This window comes from Varroa jacobsoni, unplaced genomic scaffold (genome assembly GCF_002532875.2).
Source record: "Varroa jacobsoni isolate VJ856 unplaced genomic scaffold, vjacob_1.0 scaffold_369, whole genome shotgun sequence".
In the NCBI taxonomy this organism is placed as follows: domain Eukaryota; kingdom Metazoa; phylum Arthropoda; class Arachnida; order Mesostigmata; family Varroidae; genus Varroa; species Varroa jacobsoni.
The window spans coordinates 67528-84975 of NW_019213271.1; the positions used below are offsets into that span (position 1 = coordinate 67528).

The 17448-nt window shown below is 40.0% G+C and overlaps 1 protein-coding gene across 2 annotated transcripts; it reads right to left on the minus strand.

Moving 5' to 3' along the window:
• Window positions 1-661: 661 nt before the first annotated feature.
• On the minus strand, window positions 662-9896 carry G6P (Glucose-6-Phosphatase). Of its 2 annotated transcripts, none has more exons than XM_022832084.2 (7): window positions 9795-9896; window positions 9424-9503; window positions 3404-3617; window positions 3015-3146; window positions 2554-2689; window positions 1831-2073; window positions 662-1579 (listed from the first exon to the last, which is right to left on the minus strand). In XM_022832084.2, the coding sequence occupies exons 2-7, from the start codon at window positions 9477-9479 to the stop codon at window positions 1299-1301; spliced, it is 1062 nt and encodes a 353-aa protein (XP_022687819.1). In that variant the 5' UTR covers window positions 9480-9503; window positions 9795-9896; the 3' UTR covers window positions 662-1298. The 2 variants fall into 2 exon arrangements, with proteins under 2 accessions (XP_022687819.1, XP_022687818.1); XM_022832083.2 differs by having other exon boundaries at window positions 9738-9840.
• Window positions 9897-17448: the final 7552 nt, after the last annotated feature.

A 17448-nucleotide genomic window follows, 5' to 3' on the forward strand; every position in this document is an offset into this window, starting at 1 on the left:
GATTTTCAACAACCGTAACTGTTCCAAAGACGTAAAGTAGGCTTTCATACAAATAAAAACCACTGTTACTGAGAAGTTGTCCAGATGATGGTACATCTAGACAATCGCAGAATTTTACCCTTGCATATGCCCGCGACCGATATAGCAAATAATGTAAAACTCTGTGTGTCCAGATTCTGCTACACAACGGGAGTAATTAGGGGTCCTGCCAGGTGACCCAAACGCAATCAAACCGACATGTTGCATTATCTAATATAATTACCCCAATTCTGTCATACCTTCGCTTAAATACGCTCCTATCATACTATATATTTTTTCAACATTTTTAAACACCCTACCGACCTAACCTTATCCTATGCATAAGTAATGGCCTTAGCAGACACATAACAAACTTGAAAGGCGAAAGAGGCTTTGAATTTAGTGCATATTAATTACAATGTTTTGACGTTCCTTTCACACAATAGACAAGACAAAGCATCTGCTTTGAAAAAAGTTCTTCTCATTAACTATAACTCATTTATTTATATTTTGATTTCTTGATAAATCATTATAACATATATACAAACGCTCAACTTATAGAACAAACATTTCTAAATAAATAAACGTTCAACACTCGCATTACCACTACCATCGTCGGCTGACAAATACAACACCACAAGCATCAGTCCACATTAATAGCATTGATATTAGACTTTATTTACTTTATATATCTATATAGAGCTGTAGTCACGTTAAACTTCTTGAGAGAGCTCTGGTTCTAGGTCTGGTGTTAGAATTACTCCTTGAGTATCGTTTAGCGCAATTGGGTCTAACGACATTAGCTATATTTTTGTATGGGTCACATAATTGCATATTCGTATTTCCTTTTTGGTTATTGATTTGTATTTTTAATGAATACCGTTGTTCCAATTCCGGAGCCCTAATATCCTATCTCTCGGACACCACACGCTCAGCTGAAAATATCCAATCCAATTTCTTCTCGTGTTTTCATAACGTATAGCCAAAATTTGTTTTTATTTGATGTACAGTCTTATGCATGCTTTTTTAAAAAAACTTACTCGGCAGATAACAAACATTATCACTTAACGCACTCGACCCGCGCATTCGAAATATCGCTCTCTCACTCTGCTCCCCTTTCTCACTCGCGTTCTATGAAGTATTTTGGCGTTTCCAAGTTTTGTCGCACGACTTTAAATCTATAGAAACTCTCCGCCGTGTGTCCATTAATCTATATAGCGATATGTTAACGTCGGCAGAGCATTTCCGAATTGACTCGATCGGAACTGTTATCTCTAGTTCTACAAGGTCTTTCTAGGGTCTTCGCCATCTTTGCGTTCGCCGCCCATTATCTTCAATACAACAGCTGGCACAAAGGCGAACAATAAATATGCTAACATAACGTGATAAGCAAAAGCTGTTGAATAAAAAAGTATAGGATCAGCTTTACGGAAGGGTAGGACGACGTTCTCGGATAATTTACCGACAATTCCTGTAGCTACGGCCATAACGACCCGAATAGGTAGTTCGATGTTCCTATTTGTGATGCCATAGCGAGTGCAACTCGTGGCAAAACCAAGACCTGCGAATGATAGTTAGATGACACAGCATTTTTAGGGGCATTCATTAAAACGGAATGCTAAATTGTGCGAATTAACAAGGATCTGTTGGTTGTCATGCTTTATAGCGTAGCAGGCCAATAAGTTGGCACAGGTCGCACACTATCGTCATTGCAGGATCTAGGTAGCCTCGATACACGCTTGTGTATCGAATGTATATGCTTGTATGCCCATAATAACTGACATTACATTAGCATGCATTTACTAAACGTACCGGCACAGAATCCGAGGTATCTCATCATTGAAAAGTATGGCGCCGTGTCGATATGGATCCACGCAGGGTTGGCACAATGTTTGCGTGCCAGGACAAGGGTTCTCATTGGGTCGGTACCACTTAATAAAAGCGAATATTTCGTCAACACAGCTAGCAGATACAAGGATAGGGTGAGCAGGAGATAATGCCGGAGTCTCCAACTGGTCGTATCGATGTCGACCAGGCAGTATGCGATTGTAAACCCTGTAATGCCACACATGCACGAAAAGGTCCGCAAAGAGAATAAGAACACAGGTTCGGAATTAGAATTCAACGACAGTGTCGAGCATCATACAATACACAGCTTCGGCGCAATGTACAAAGTTTGAATGAATGAATTGAATTCTATAAAAAAAATCTTGTGAAGCGTTTAAGACCACACGGGACTTGTTATACTTTAAACTTGTCGCTACGTGCTGAAAATATTGTTCTTCTATATGTGTTTGCATATGTGCATATAAGGAACATATATTTGGAGAAAAAAGCTGACAAATTGATTTGGATAAAAACGCATATGTATTAGAAGCTATATCTCGGAAATACGAATTTAAAAAATCGACGAAAATGGTGTACGTTTTGTTAGGTCATTCAGCGTTTAATATCGAGATATATTTGATGGATTATCATTTGCAGTGAGCATTTAAGAACACCCAATAGGTAAAATAGGAAAATAATGACTCGTACCGATGAACGCTCCCAGAACGCATTGATGTGGAAAATGTGCAGCTATATAGAGTCGACTGAGGCTAACGGCTATAATCAGCATAAGGTAAGCAGGCCATAATATCAGACCGGAAAGAAACTGTGCTTTTCGGAACACCTGCAACCATGAATTGTCGTTAATTAACTGATATCTTTGCCAATTAGCAAGTTGGTCATAATGCTTTATTCTCGGGCTTTTTTTCAGCCTGGCCTAGAATTGTACATGTATACCAATGATGTAGGCACACATAGGGCAAAACGCGATATAGTGGCGTAAACAACCTGCGCAAACAATTTTTAAGGATGAAAAAAATAACCGCAAACTCATCCTAATGTACTAATAATAAGAGTAACAATTGTTAGTCAACAGGATAAACCATACATAAAACTGCAATATTATAGTAACGGTCATCCGAACAGTACGTAGTCTGGTAGTATCATACTTTAATAGTCAGGAAATGCAAGATAGCATAGTTGAGCGCTGCTTGAAGTTCAACGTGACCTGAAGGTGAACCCGGTCCTGTTTCGCAGGTCAAAGGAAATTGAGTGATGATCGTGTCTCCTTCAAATCTCGGCTGGAAAGAGGTAGAAAATCGCCAGTACATGAAAAAGATATAGTTATGCTCGTTCACAGATCCCAACATCACCTGATAAAACGAAACAATACCGATGATGCATGACTATTCATTACCTTTTTAAAGTTAGCCGAATATTTTTTTTATATTAGAGAAGTGTTCTACTTCTTTGGACATTTTTGAGAACCGCTCTCCTCGTGCGCGGTTTGGTAAATGACCAATGCTCTGAAACGGTAACAAGCGTATAGCGTACGTACCTTCATGTTTTCTAGAACCCACCAGAAAGGTCTATCTCCCATTAGGATCCATTTAAGAAGCATGTTTGTCCATTCGGTAATAACAACGACCAGTAACATCGAACGGCCCGAGTTTTGACATAGTGCGTGGACTAGCGGTGGATAAATGATAAATGCGTATGATGGATCGCAGAATGCCGAAATTTGCTGAAACTGCTTACTATATAGTTCTCCACTGAAAAGTTATTCAAACATCCAGGACAAATACAAAGAAAGATATCTGATCAAAAAGAAATTTTCCTCGAGAACATGGCGCGTGTAGTAATTGTAGTAGTAGCGTAAATTGTTGAGTGTTGTCTCCAGTCGGGGGTTACTATTGAAAATCGGTTTCACTCAAGTATAGTATATAGTAGCTAAATGCGCACAATATTACAAGGTATTTTGTTTAATAAATTCGACGAGTAAATAATTAATAACAGTATTATGACGTCTATTACTATCTTAAACATTGAAGTCCGTCGTTTTTTTGGATATAATCGTATATCAGTAGCCTATTCATTTGTTAAAAAATAGTTACTCTTCGACTTAGGCGGCTTAGCATTATCTTAGCGAACCCCGTATATGTTGACACGATTATATTGGGATGTGAGTCACTAGCTGCCGTGCTGCAGCGGTGTATTTTGCAATTTTTTTTTTTGTTCTTTCCTTGAATCCAGTTGTGATTCATGCTGGCAGGTTTCTGTGTTTCGTGCTCCTAAATAGGTTAGGCGCCTTAGCTTTGAATCAGAATACTGCAGATTCAAGTGCTATGATCGGCGGTACTCTTTTCACACCAAAAAGGGGGATATCTTATTTTGTTAGCAAATGTCGAAAGTACGCGTTAAATTAAAGATGCTTACGTGCAGTATGATGGATGGATATGTCTATATTTCTGAGGTATTCGAGGCAGTATTCAATAAATTTCGTTCTAGCCAAAAATAGCTCATTTTATTTGATTTAGACCAGTCGACGTTCTGTTGACACGTACTGTATACGCCAATAGCAAGCCTGGGTCAACAATCTTTTGGGACTCTCGTACAAGTACTTTGTCTTTGAATTCACTGACTTACTTGATAAAACGTGCTGAGCAACCTTAGCAATAGAAATGGCAGCGATACGGTGCGTTATGCGTTTGGCCATACGCCATGAGTTTAACACTGTGAATAAACATAGTTTAGCATGATATTTGTGGTTATTTCTATTGAAAAAGGTTGCTAGCTACGTAAAACCATTTCGTATCTGTTACAGGTAAGCGCGCCCAAAAATCAGCCCCTATTTTATTCAACTAGCTGTGTTTTTCTTTCTCTTTTCGACCTCTGCGTTCTCCCGCAGTTACAATCTTAACAACTTTAGCACTCGACAGTTATCTCCCGTAACACACCCCTATTTTTACCTCTCTATCTCTCGTCTCACTAGCTTTACCAGCACAATAGCAATAGTGTCACCCACATGAAATTGCATCATTTAGGTTCTCTCGGCGAGAAACAATCGTGCTATTCCTAGAAATCAATGGAACTTACCAAATAACAAAAAAAACGTACCGGGAAAGGACCGGCTCATTTTCAAGCCGATCGTTCGTGGGTTCTCAAATTGAGCCACCAGCGCCACCGCGGTCAATTTGGGATGGAAAGCGAATGCCTGCGGCCTGTGCTGAAAGCACTTACGCTTTTACGCCAATACACTAACATGATCAGTGCCATCGTGACGTTTACCGAACTACCAGTGATACCAGCGGAAAGCTACTGTGACGACAGGCTTTGCACACCGTATTCCCTTATAACGAAGCAGGTAATTAGCTTTCGTTGAAAAGGAAAGGACGCTCATGCAACGTTTTGCTAGCTATGCAAACGTTTCATCAAATTCATTTTCAATTAAATTAATTGTCCAGTGATATTTAAGAATGCGTATGATATCAATCATGGCTGCCGTAACAATGACGATAACGACAAAAACTAGCACCGCAATGGCCACGCTCTGTGGACAGAGAGGGTAGTAGCCGCATAAGCACGGACGTCACTTTGCAGGCAATCTGTCTTCATGAGTAAAACGAATCAAGAACGTTGCATGCTTGACCAAAAGAGCGCTTCGGATGAAGTCTGGGATGAGATTAAGCAGCTGGACCGACGGTGCTCGCAATTTCAACATAACGACACAACGAGATAGGATCACAATAAAAAAACGCTGTAGAACATGATCTCTTCACGATAGTTCTGACAGTATTAATAGCATCGGGCACTTTTGAAATTATAAGTAAACAAAATGAAAAAACGGAAAATTATAGAGATCGGTCCTCAGTATGATGAACGAGTGTACTGCTAAGGTAATTCAAATGGAAAGTGTCATTTCAAAGCATAATAAGAGCGGTGTGGGGCAATATTAAGCAAGTTAACCATATACTTTTGCTATAAATATGTAGGTCGAGTTGGCGAGTCTAAAACGATTATGACTATTGGGATTTCTGAGTGAAATATGTTTCATGTAGTTGTCCAAGTTTCGCCCATCCTATATGTACGACCAAGCTTTTTTATTGTACGCATTACACTTTACCCTTTTCTGTTACATTTGAAATTTCTATCTTATTAGAATGTTATGTATCTTTACGGAAATCGGCTTGTTTTTGTAAGCTTCGTACTGTACGGCAATAATGGTAATAAACTAAAGTTGTGCTTTTTGGATATCTTTTTTGACTCAGTATCGGATACGTTTTACTGATTACCGGCTTGTTTCGATTACCTCAAAATGCTGGCTTTCCCTCCCTCTCTAATGAAGGCCGAACTATCAAGGCCCTCACTGCGTAGACCAAAACGCTCCTTACTGCCTTTACCAGTCTTACAACGTAACTGAGAGTCGACAGGTCTTCCATTCTGTCTTACAACCTTCGACATCGGTAGCAATCGGTAACTTGGTAGACGCCTCACAGATAAGTTAGATAGAATGGTCCTAATTCATGGAAAGGCCCGGAAGTCTAGTATAAAAATAACGGGATATTTTCTCTGTAATAGACCTTCAATGGCCTCAAATAATTCCGTGTTATGTCATCATCTTCTATGTCATTGTCGTCCCATTTTAGTGAGTTCCAGGCTAGTTTTCATTGTAACCAATCATATTTTATAATCTCATAGGAAAAAAAGCAACAAGCATCGATGACGATTTTAATACTATTATATATAGATTAGATCTGTCTACGACGAATTTAGGTTGACATTATGTTATATCAGCTATCAAAAACAGTGTATTGTTAACCTTTTGTGCAGGAGATATCGCCTACTCCCATAATGCATACAAATATTCAAACTGATGAAAATTTCAATCAAACGTATAACCTAGTTTAGAAATAGGCCTGCCTGCTTCTTTGCCAACGTTGACCAATATCTGTACAGCGGACGCGATGCTCGTTAATAGGACATGTTCACTTAAGGAATCTTAACCTTTGCATGCTAAAGGTTCCGTGAACTCCTGTCCAACCTACCAACTCCTTGGTTTTATATGTGAGCGCGCTAAAATCCCATTCGCTAAAATCACAGTCTGCAAATATTGATTATTTACTTGACCAAACAAAGGCTTCAGTGAAGGCCGATGGGAACCGGTCCGAATTGAGCTACGCGCATATCTCACACTCAGGAAAAATAATATAAAATTGGGTAATAATAAAAAATTACGAAGTGGGTATAGATTAGCTTTTCTTTCGATAGAGCCAAACATGTCCGTAAGTGTGTCACCTAAGAGGATTGCACATATTTACATTGTTTACAGTCACTGGAGTAATTTGCAGCGGCGCATAGAGCTATATGCCCAAACAAGCTTTGCATCTTCGGAGCGCCTTGTCCCACAGGAAAAACGATACATTGTATTTTTGCCGCGCTCGATTAATTAGAATGTTAGCAGATCTCTAGTTCTGGATGTCTAAAGTAAGCAGGCGCGAAGAGTAACTACAGGTCGTCCTCTCTCTAGTCAAGACATAGCGATATCGACCCTTATCTGAATGGTTAGTCTTTTCGTGCGTAATTTCCTACACTAACTGAGGATACCAGCTAGACTATAGTTATATACTATATGTAGGCCAGTGGCGATAAACTTTGTTCGCTGTTATTATTTAGCCATAGGAACAGGTAGCAATATATCTAATCAAAGAGCGCATCATGTCTTCACGCGCGAAATCAGTAGTGAGTCGTATGGTTTCGTCGTGGTCAACCCAAGTTCGAATGTACGATAAACACTGCTGAGCAATTTGTGCTCGAGATAGAGTAGATATAGCAAGAGCCTTGTCGTTCAAAGTGCAGAGTTCATTAAAGAAGTTCCATTACGGAGGACGATCAATGGTTTGACATAGAACCGAATAGTATTCGAATCACTTGCACCCGTTTCTGACGACAAAAACTTTCTTGGCTGTAATGCGTTGTCATGCATGCGTGAATCTTGCCTGAATACAGCTGTTCTGTGTGTAAAAGGTACGTTCATAAGCATCGCGAGGCGTACAATATAGGAAAAACCTAAAGCCGTTTAGATAACTTCAGTGAAATTTCTCCAAGGACAACAAGGATAATTTCTACAATACAAACTTCAGCTTACCACATGTGGTTGGAAAAATTTGTGGCATTGAACATACACATGCAACAATAAAACATGTAATTTGGAAGTTTAACAAAGCATGTTACGAGCACTACACATAAATATCCCTGTTATCATTGTCTTCATATGGGTCCACTGCAACTTAAAATTTATCGTCGTTACACAAAAGTAAAATCTAAGTCTGTCGTGTAAGTTATTGTCAGAACTGCTGGTGTTTTCGATATGGTAACGCCCTATAGCGCTTTAGCCGGTGACGTAGCGGGGTAAGGCAATCATAATGCAACGTTTTGAAAAATTAGTTTTGCATAATGGTTGCCCGGAGTTCATCCATCGATTTTTTTCTTCATATAACTATACTACAATTGGCACACCCTGCAACTAAATTACATTAAATATACACCAGGTGCCTGAAAAATAAGTTTCAAATGCATTGCGTTTAAGATACTCGCAGCTGAGCTTCCACAAAGACTTTCATACCTACATCTAGAAGTCTCATTTTCATAACAACGTTGCTTAGAATCACAATATAAAACATGATCAATGAACTGCAAGGGGCTTACTCACATATCGTCTCCCTTATAAGATTACAAATGTTTTAATTAGATCGAACTGCTGAATGAGAACTCAGGACGGTACATGTCAAAGAAGAAAACAGGATTCGAGCAATTATATATTATCTTATGGAAGTAGAAACTAATCGTAAATTGACTGAACTTAAAATGCCGCTGTACTTTATCTAGCAGCATAAACCAAACAGTTTCTACAAACAAAACAATCAAACAAACAACACGCTTACACCCACACCTGGATAGCTTCGCAACAGTCGAGGCAGCGTCAGATAGTTTTAGCAATACCGATCTCTCGGAGACAGGTTAGAACAGAGCCTCAGCTTATAAAGCATGCAACTGCGAACAACATTTGTAAATCTTGTGGTAGTCTTCCGCTACCGATTTTATACTTGGGAACTGCAAGTAAAGCCTTGAGTGTTAACTGACTCTCAAAACAAAAAAAAAAACGGTACGTCACTGGTTCCAACCGAAGAAGTTCACGACCAATACATTAGGCATCATGCATAATCACAGCTTGCGATTCACCAGTGTAATCAAATGGAAGTTGAAGATATAAAAGCCGAGTAACACAGATACTTTACAAAGTGTGCTCATCGTAGATAACACAGGATATTAAACATAACATTTATATGCTCAATTTCAAGAGCCAGACAGAATAATTTCAGCTCTTACAAACAAGTATCAATCAATCCATTAAGCTGTTTGATTCCAGGGAAAAATTGCGACCATGATCCAAAATCTGTGTGGCCTATTTACAAGCACAGACTTGTAAAATATGGATCTAGTCAATCTGTAACTACTCGAAAAAAGTATGAAAAATCAGAAAGATATTTAATATAATGTTATTATTAATAACATACGTACTGCTTCTGTAGTAATTGAAGGGCGACCACCCCGTGTCTGTAGAGCATCTCCATCATTACGAATCGGTTACCGAGGCTCTTCTGAAATCCAGAATGAAACAAAGGTGGCTAACTGATTCCAAATTGTAGGTCGTGCTTCGACCGACAGAAGTCAATCGGTCTTTAGACGTACGGTGAGCGTCTCTAAAAGCGTCCAGGTAACGAATCCTAAAAACCTGGGTTGGTATATGGTGAGTTAGCCTTGCACAAAGTTATTGATTTTTATTTTATACAAAATTGTCGTGCTCTTGCAACGCTACGCGATAATGATTTTACCTACGATACACCGTGTGACACTAGTAAGCGACACTGATTCTTGACAGCTTTGAATACCTGTAATTCCGAAGTGGATAGCCATCTCCGTCTCTAGAGTGGCTGGAGATTTTCCTTCTTCGAGAAGGGCTGGCTACCACTGCGAGACCATAGTGGAGAGGAGAAAATCCCATTGACGCAACACGTCTCTAGCTAACAATCTTGATTCGAAAGACATGACACGCTCCCAACCAAACGACGTAAGTGCACGTTACTGTCCGGCTCAACGCTGACAGTCATTTTTCGCTCAATCCCTCACGCTGGCCACGATTGTATGGACAAATTCTATTTGTTCTCTCCCATATCTCTGCTGTTCAGTAAAGATGAAATATATACTTTGCCTTTACAGTTATGCATAGATCACATTCATCAAATATACGCACACAGCGTACGGTTACGGAGACATCCATACGTATATCCACCCAGGAGAGTCGAACGTATACTTCATTCTATGGCAGTGTCATGAGCTCGCCTATTCAGAAAAAACGAGACCTACTGAATTTTATTGGATCAGCAATAAAAATATGCCTTTTCATACGGCGAACAAATTTAGCTTGCACTAAACGCGCATTGTAACCTCCGTTTGTGTAAGCCTCTGTGCATGTTTGTATGGATGTGAAAGGAAAAGGCAGAGCACCCTCAATGCTAACCTGAAAAAGGTCGTCCGAGGCAGATATTCGAGGTGAAAGACAGCGACCGGTAAACGGAGAAACATACGCAAATCTCATAAAATAAATATATCTTGGCATAATTGCATCCGCAAACATATGATACACGAAGCTAGTTTCGTAGATTCATGCTGGTCGTTCCAAAAATATAAGCTATTATGGACTTCAGTTCTCTTAGATCATTAGAATCCATCATTATTAGCAAAACCTACCAGAACGCTGCAACGGCCAAAATACCAAGCTAGCAATGCCGATACTAACGAGACAACGTTTAGCAGAAACGGAAATATAAATAGCGGTTTCGAATTATAGGATCGGGTTATAAGATGTAGGTACGTCCACTGCTGTTATTCACTTTTTCCCAGGACGCCTATGATTTTTACAGTTTGTTCCTACGAGAGGAGTGACAACTGAATCTGTTACGCAGCTAACAACTCCGAGATGATTATGTCTCTCTACCTAACTGATCGACTGCATTCTCACCGAGCGTATCAATGTAATCTCAAATAGATGACTTCACAAATGCAAAAGTAACCTGGCGCGTCCTTTTATTGTTATTGAGAAGGAGGTGTATGCCTTGTAAGTTCCATTTCAGGTGCTACGGGCTGCAGATATAGGTGTATACCTTTCTCCATTTACACAGCTGTATCGTTATCGGAACCTGAAGTAGCAGCACTTAGACTTTGTTAACGAACAACTGAAAAAAAAACAAAGCCAAATTTCAACTATAAGTGACATATATCTTTGATGCCCCTAGCATACATACGTATCTATTTCTCCAAACAACCAAAAGCCTAAATCTGCGAGTTCTTTTTTATAGAGCATTCTGCGCACTTGGTTAAGCGTAAACCAAAGCCAGAAACTTCTTTTTCGCGCCTTACATTTAAAAACAGCGCCACACCACAGCCTAAACAAACGAAGGTAACTAACAGCATCGTCTGCGCGGATACGTGATTAAATGTACAAATGTATCCTTAACGTGTGTTGCATGACAAGCTATTTAAACTGCGTTTGTGGAAGATCCTATTAGGTTACAGTTTTTAGGAAACAGCTTATCGCTATTCGTCGACACCAGTATTACTAGGAATACTAGCCTTTTATCTATATAGGTAATCTATATAATAGGTTCAGTAGGTTCAAAGCCTGCGGGAAGCGTCGCAGTGTAATACCTAGGTACGCATACACACATATATCCTTGTTGCTCCTATAGCTTATTAATTTTTGTTAGCATGTCCAAACTTGCACTCGCGCTATCACTTGAAGGGACCTATACAACACAGGTAGTATCTAATCTCTACTGTGTTATTATTATGAATTATAGTGACGTATCGAAGCCTACTGTCTCTTGATGGCGTGCGCAAAAGGTTTTTGCTACTTTCGTATAGATTAGTACCATTATATACATATACACATACTGCTACGTATTCAAAAGGGAAGCACATGCAATCAAACTTAACAACAGATAGCGGACCGGTCGACTTCTCCGAGCGTTTGCCTGCTTTATATCCGCTTTCCGCCTACCGAAGAAAACAGTACTTTTGATTAGTGACCAAATAAATGAGCCCGTTGGGTTGGTTTCTGTTGCGGTCCCAAATTGCGGCCCAAAAAAATGCCAGTGGCTGTATGCAAAGCCCCAGTAATAGATATAAGGTGTGTGGCGGTCAGGCTGACAAATACACAGATACCTAAGTGGCTACGTAGCGGTATTTATGCGGACAGGGTATCACGAATGTATGGAATTTGGTCTATTCCTGGCCCGAAATCGTATACACTCCTCTGTTCAATCAGGCCTACAAAACGTCGGGCGATATTTTGGCGCAGAAGGTGGTCAAAAAGATACCACCTTTTCGATCGTGCTCCATCACTCAACGCCCAGTTGTTAGATGTGGCCTATCAACGCAAGGTAGCGACAAAGAATGGCTTTAACACTGTAAGAAAGATCAATTTTTTTAGACATAAAGATTAGGAAGGTTAAGCAAATTAAAAACTTAGAAGGTGATCAACAGACTAGAATCAACGGTGGCTCAAGGAAGCATCAGTTAGGAAGGACGAGGCGGCCGAACAGCCAAGTCAGCTTCATGGAAAACGGTCAGCGACTACATCGAGCTGCATCTAAGGATCTTCGTTTACATATTATACCTAGCGTCGTATCAACGGATCCGAACCCCCTTTTGCCTTGAGTGCCAACGATCCTTATAGCGGTGGCCCCTTATAAGGCGCTCTCAGGACGCAGCGGCCCTCGTAAGCCTCGGCACTACAACTGCACCAAGGACCGATCTCGGAGTATTCAACTGGGCTTGACTCCACCGGGACGCTGAAAATCGCCCAGTGGAATTGCGAGGGTGCTACAACATTAGCACTCTTTAAGGAAATGGTCTGAGGGGGTGCTGATATACTCGTGCTAACGGAAACCTGTAACGGGCTAAAGGGAAATCTTAATCTCCCAACTTCTACATCGTAAACCGCCCAGCACTAAAAAATAGTTGCTCAAGACGTACCAGTGAAGGCGTTGCTATTCTGCATAATTATAGAGTAGGTGACCTTTCTCCACGATTCATTGAAGATAACATTATCACATTCCGCAGCCCACACATCTTCATCGTAGCAGCCTATGTCCGCCCTCTGAGCCAGAGTCGACATACGTATTAATAGAGAAGGTCAGTAACAGTCTGGAAGCGTTGTTGCTTCCCACGATTTTACCCATAAGCAAAGTTAGTAACTTAAACTCTCGCTGAGATTCAACTCAAATAACACATCAGGGCCTCGAAACCAGGTCGTGGACTCTAGTTGCTAGACAATCAACTCAATTGGGTTCGGTACCGATTTTTGAAGTATACGCGGGAAGATGGGTTATTGTTTTGCTTGCAATGAATATTACTTAAGACAAATTTCCTTTCCATGGAAAAAAATATTTGTTAAAAGAAAACGGTTACATACGACAACTCTGTAGGTCAAAACCAATTCCTTCTATGTAGCCTTAGAAAATCTTTTGAAGCGAACATTCGGATATCATCAACACAAAGAGCTCCGCGCGACATTTCGGTCAGATCATTTGGCCGTTCACCCGACCGAAAAAACAGACCCTCGTCCGATAATACCTGTCGGCTTACCCGAAAAGCCCAGAACACTTCCAGTCTAGTTACCCTCTGGCCGCAGCGCTCGAGACAGTCTGCCAAATATTTACGCCACAGAACAGAAGAAATACCAAAATAAGTTAGAAAGTTTCCACGTAAGATAGGCAGAGCGGCAGCAACTCAAATGGTTAGTACGTCATGGATCGACTGAATGTTGGATAAACTGTCAACAACAATAGTTAACTTTGAAAAAGCACTCAACGATCCAGTGAGCCCTCTATACGTAATGTTTGGTCATTTGAAGGCCGTATTAGACTTTGCATCTAGACATCTGATTCTGCATACCTTGGCGTACATGGGTGCACAAAGGAAGATGTTAGCTCTGCTGGCTACGATCCTATAGAAGAACAAGTATTAATATCGGAGTAGTAGAATTGCTTTCCTCCTTTCGAACGTCTAACCTGGCCTAGAATGTTAATGTTAGTTTTACTTGAAGATGTTACTGAAGAATAAATGGCCGACGGAACCAGGTCCAAGCTATCTTCTGTGCGGATAACCTGGTAGTCTAGATTTCTAGAAGATTTCAAATACAACAGGTTCTCACTAGGCTTCATATGGTAATAACTGAACTGCGATTAACGATCAATGCAGATAAAACGGAGGCCGTAAAATTTAGAAAGAAAGGCATAATCGCGATTACCTATCGCCTCTACCCTATTCTTTTCTTCGGTTCGTTAACAGACTCCTGTATCCTGGACACTTCGTCTCTTTTAATGGCCACAGTTTCACCTCACGCATGACAGAAGGATGCAGAAGAGTGTTGGACTCGTCTTGTGCAATCAGAACCTTACATCGCATCTTTCGCATAACAGCGTTCAGTTTCTTCGATCTCAAATGGACTCTAGTAGCAGCCTATAGGAACAATTTGGGACTTTACCGAAGGGAATCTTGAACTAATCAAACGGACTCTGCGTCTACATAGAACGGGAAGAAACCGACTATCTATTTCCCCGCCGATACCCCGTTCCTCATATATATGTTCTGTTATGTGTTGGATATGTACCATGAAAGATGAACAAGGCTATTATATATTCAATAATAATCTACTTCTTTAAAAAAAAACAACATACTCTAAACATAGAACGCATAGTTCTTCAAAATGACCTAAAAGTTGAAAGCGTCCTCTGCTATATACTTTATGACATGAACGCCCCATAGGTGAAAACTTTCCGTTCTCAAGAGCATGTTGAAGAATATTTACATCATAGCGTCAAACATGTATATTTTTTTCCAGTTATTACTTGATCTGCTTCTTAATGTTTTGTCGATTCCTCATTTTTCCCTAAACTTTTGTTTTGTCAACTTTCATGTCTTTCTATGCCGCCTTAATTTTGACTGTCTTTAACCGCCAACGCTAGTAGCAAGATCATGTTTAATAAAAAAAAAATACATTGCAAAACCATTGTATTTTCGTCTGTAGCCTCCGTGTACATTGAAATGCGGAATAGCTTTTATTTGCCAGCTGTCCTTACGATTAGCACTATTGCCTTCATTGATTAGAAGAGACAACGTATAGAAGCAGTAAATGGCATTTCCATGCATACAGAGAGTGATCTATTTTGACGATTACGCTATCCTAGCTACGCAAATGATAACACAAAATGATCACATTGCGTTCTTGTCACGATCAGCATTATCATTCCGTCAGCTAACCCGACAGACCGCGAGCCGGTGCCTTGATGAGAAAAGTCCCACTGGGAGCAATCAGAACACAACAATACTCGTGACGATGACCATGCGTTATTGTATGCTTAACTGGCTAAGTGGCCCACCTGGGTGCGGAATGAAGGAACGAACGGAGAACGTGTATGTAGCTGTTACTTGCCGCTAATCTGAACGGACTGAAACTGCGTGATGGGTTATTGAAGTGCCGTACGGCTTTCCGCTTGACGCCCGCTCAACCGAAAAAATACGTTTGCCGGAGCATAAAGCGACAGAGTAATCACAAGGTCAATATCGCTCGTTCGGTCACTGAACAATAGGAAAATCGTCGATCATACGCTGTTCTACACGATTATATAATACAACGAGTTCTACTGGCTCGGAATTTACTTATAAAGATTGTTATATTAGTAAGAGCATATATTACTAAGCGAAAGAGACATAAGTAGAGAGCTTTCTATCATGAAAAACCGAGCCGAAATCAACAAAAACAAGGTCGCTTATATAAAATGAGCGCCTGGTATGGCACGAACATTTATAACATGATAACTTCAAACGCTCGTTTGCGTTAATAGGCTTTTCTGGTCAGATGAAAAATTTCGGGGCGTTTACATGCAATTTGGTGCCATTTAAAAATAGATGAAACGCTAGAAACTCAAGTTCATACACATGTGAAGCGTCCGCGGCAAAAAGAAGGAAGCAATTTATATTTAATCGCCTTTTATAAAACCCGGAAAACGTTGATCTCGGTATAAGTAACATTATTATATGTAATCACTCGACGCTTTTTGCGATACCTTTTGTTATTTTCGATATGTATTTATGCTGTTTAGAATTTACGATCGTTTATTTGATTATGGTCTCTCAGGCTATTAGCGAGCGAGTTCCAAGTTCGATCTTTGAACTATAGAATCAGCTCACCGTATTAAGATTCAAAGCTCAATTTTTCTCAAAAATACAAGCTCTAAGGCTGAATTCATTTAAACAAACTGATCTTAATAAAGATGCCGATGACAGTACCATGCCACATACCTAATGCATAATACCAGTAGGACAGCGACGAGACCAGATCAGTACACGCAATGTCACCATTAGTCGTTGTAACTCTGAGCAGAGTATTTTCTGGTAAAAAATAATAGCGCTTGTATTCGGCAAATTGCTTAATATTAGGCAAAAAACAAAGACGTAGGGGCATTTGCTACCCTTTTACGTCACGCTATATCGGTGACTCATTCTTACATCAGAACATAGTATGCGAAAAAAATCTATGTTCTGCGATAATAGCAGATGGTTCCATCAGCAGGTGGAGGCGAATTAACCCGCGGAAGCTAACTTTAAGAGAAACGTACAGTTGCAATAGCATATAACGTCCACTTGATCTAGCGCAAGCGGGTCTAGGTTTTAATTCACCCATTACGGCTAAAGTTTGAAGTACAATTGTTGAAACTAACAGCTGTAGAAGACAATGAACAAACTATCCAATAGCCCAGTAGAACTACTGAACAAAATTGTACCTTCACTGTTGCCCGACAACGGTAGACGTTACGTCGCCAAATTCGTATTAATAAAAAACAGGGGAGCTGTAATTCTAAGCCGTGTCATCCACCATTATCAGGTATCTAAAATGGTATCATTCACATGATACCATTTTTTAAAAAAATTCGTTGCGTCTTAGATGGAGAAATTCCTTTTCTATAATTTTTCTTTTTGGCACTTTGTACACTTTTATACCCCAGGCTTCTACAGCTGCAAAATGAATATGATGCCATTCAAATGGCAGAAGATCGTAAATAATAGCGATACATACCTCAATTAAAAAAATTGACGAGCTATGCTTGTGAAGAAATGTAAGAGGTTTACATTTTCGGAATTCGTTCAGAACGACCTAATACAATGGAATACTATTGATTGGTGTTCTGTTAGAGACAAATAATCGATACTCAAAGAATCAATGGATATGTCGAGATCTTGTACTGTAGGAAGTCTTCTCCATTCGTATTTTGAAGCTATGTCGTGGTTTGCAAATCATCCGTACTAATATGCGTTTGTATACTAATAGTTGTTGGTACTTCCCCGAGGGTCAATAGTAGTCGAACGATCAAATAAGTTCGAAGGGCTGAGCCGTTTGAAGGTCTCATGTAACCTAGATATAGCAATACTAACGGCAGCGGTAGCGCTAAGCGCATGCAATTGACACAACGGACACAAAGT

Bases quoted from the DNA above. Each gene is read 5' to 3' on its own strand.
- G6P (XM_022832084.2), bottom strand. From the start codon at position 9,479: ATGATGGAGATGCTCTACAGACACGGGGTGGTCGCCCTTCAATTACTA. The intron at 3,147-3,403 runs GTACGTACGCTA...ACCTCTTTCCAG, and splicing joins GGGTTCTAGAAAACATGAAG to CCGAGATTTGAAGGAGACAC. The intron at 1,580-1,830 runs GTACGTTTAGTA...TATCATTCGCAG, and splicing joins ATACCTCGGATTCTGTGCCG to GTCTTGGTTTTGCCACGAGT.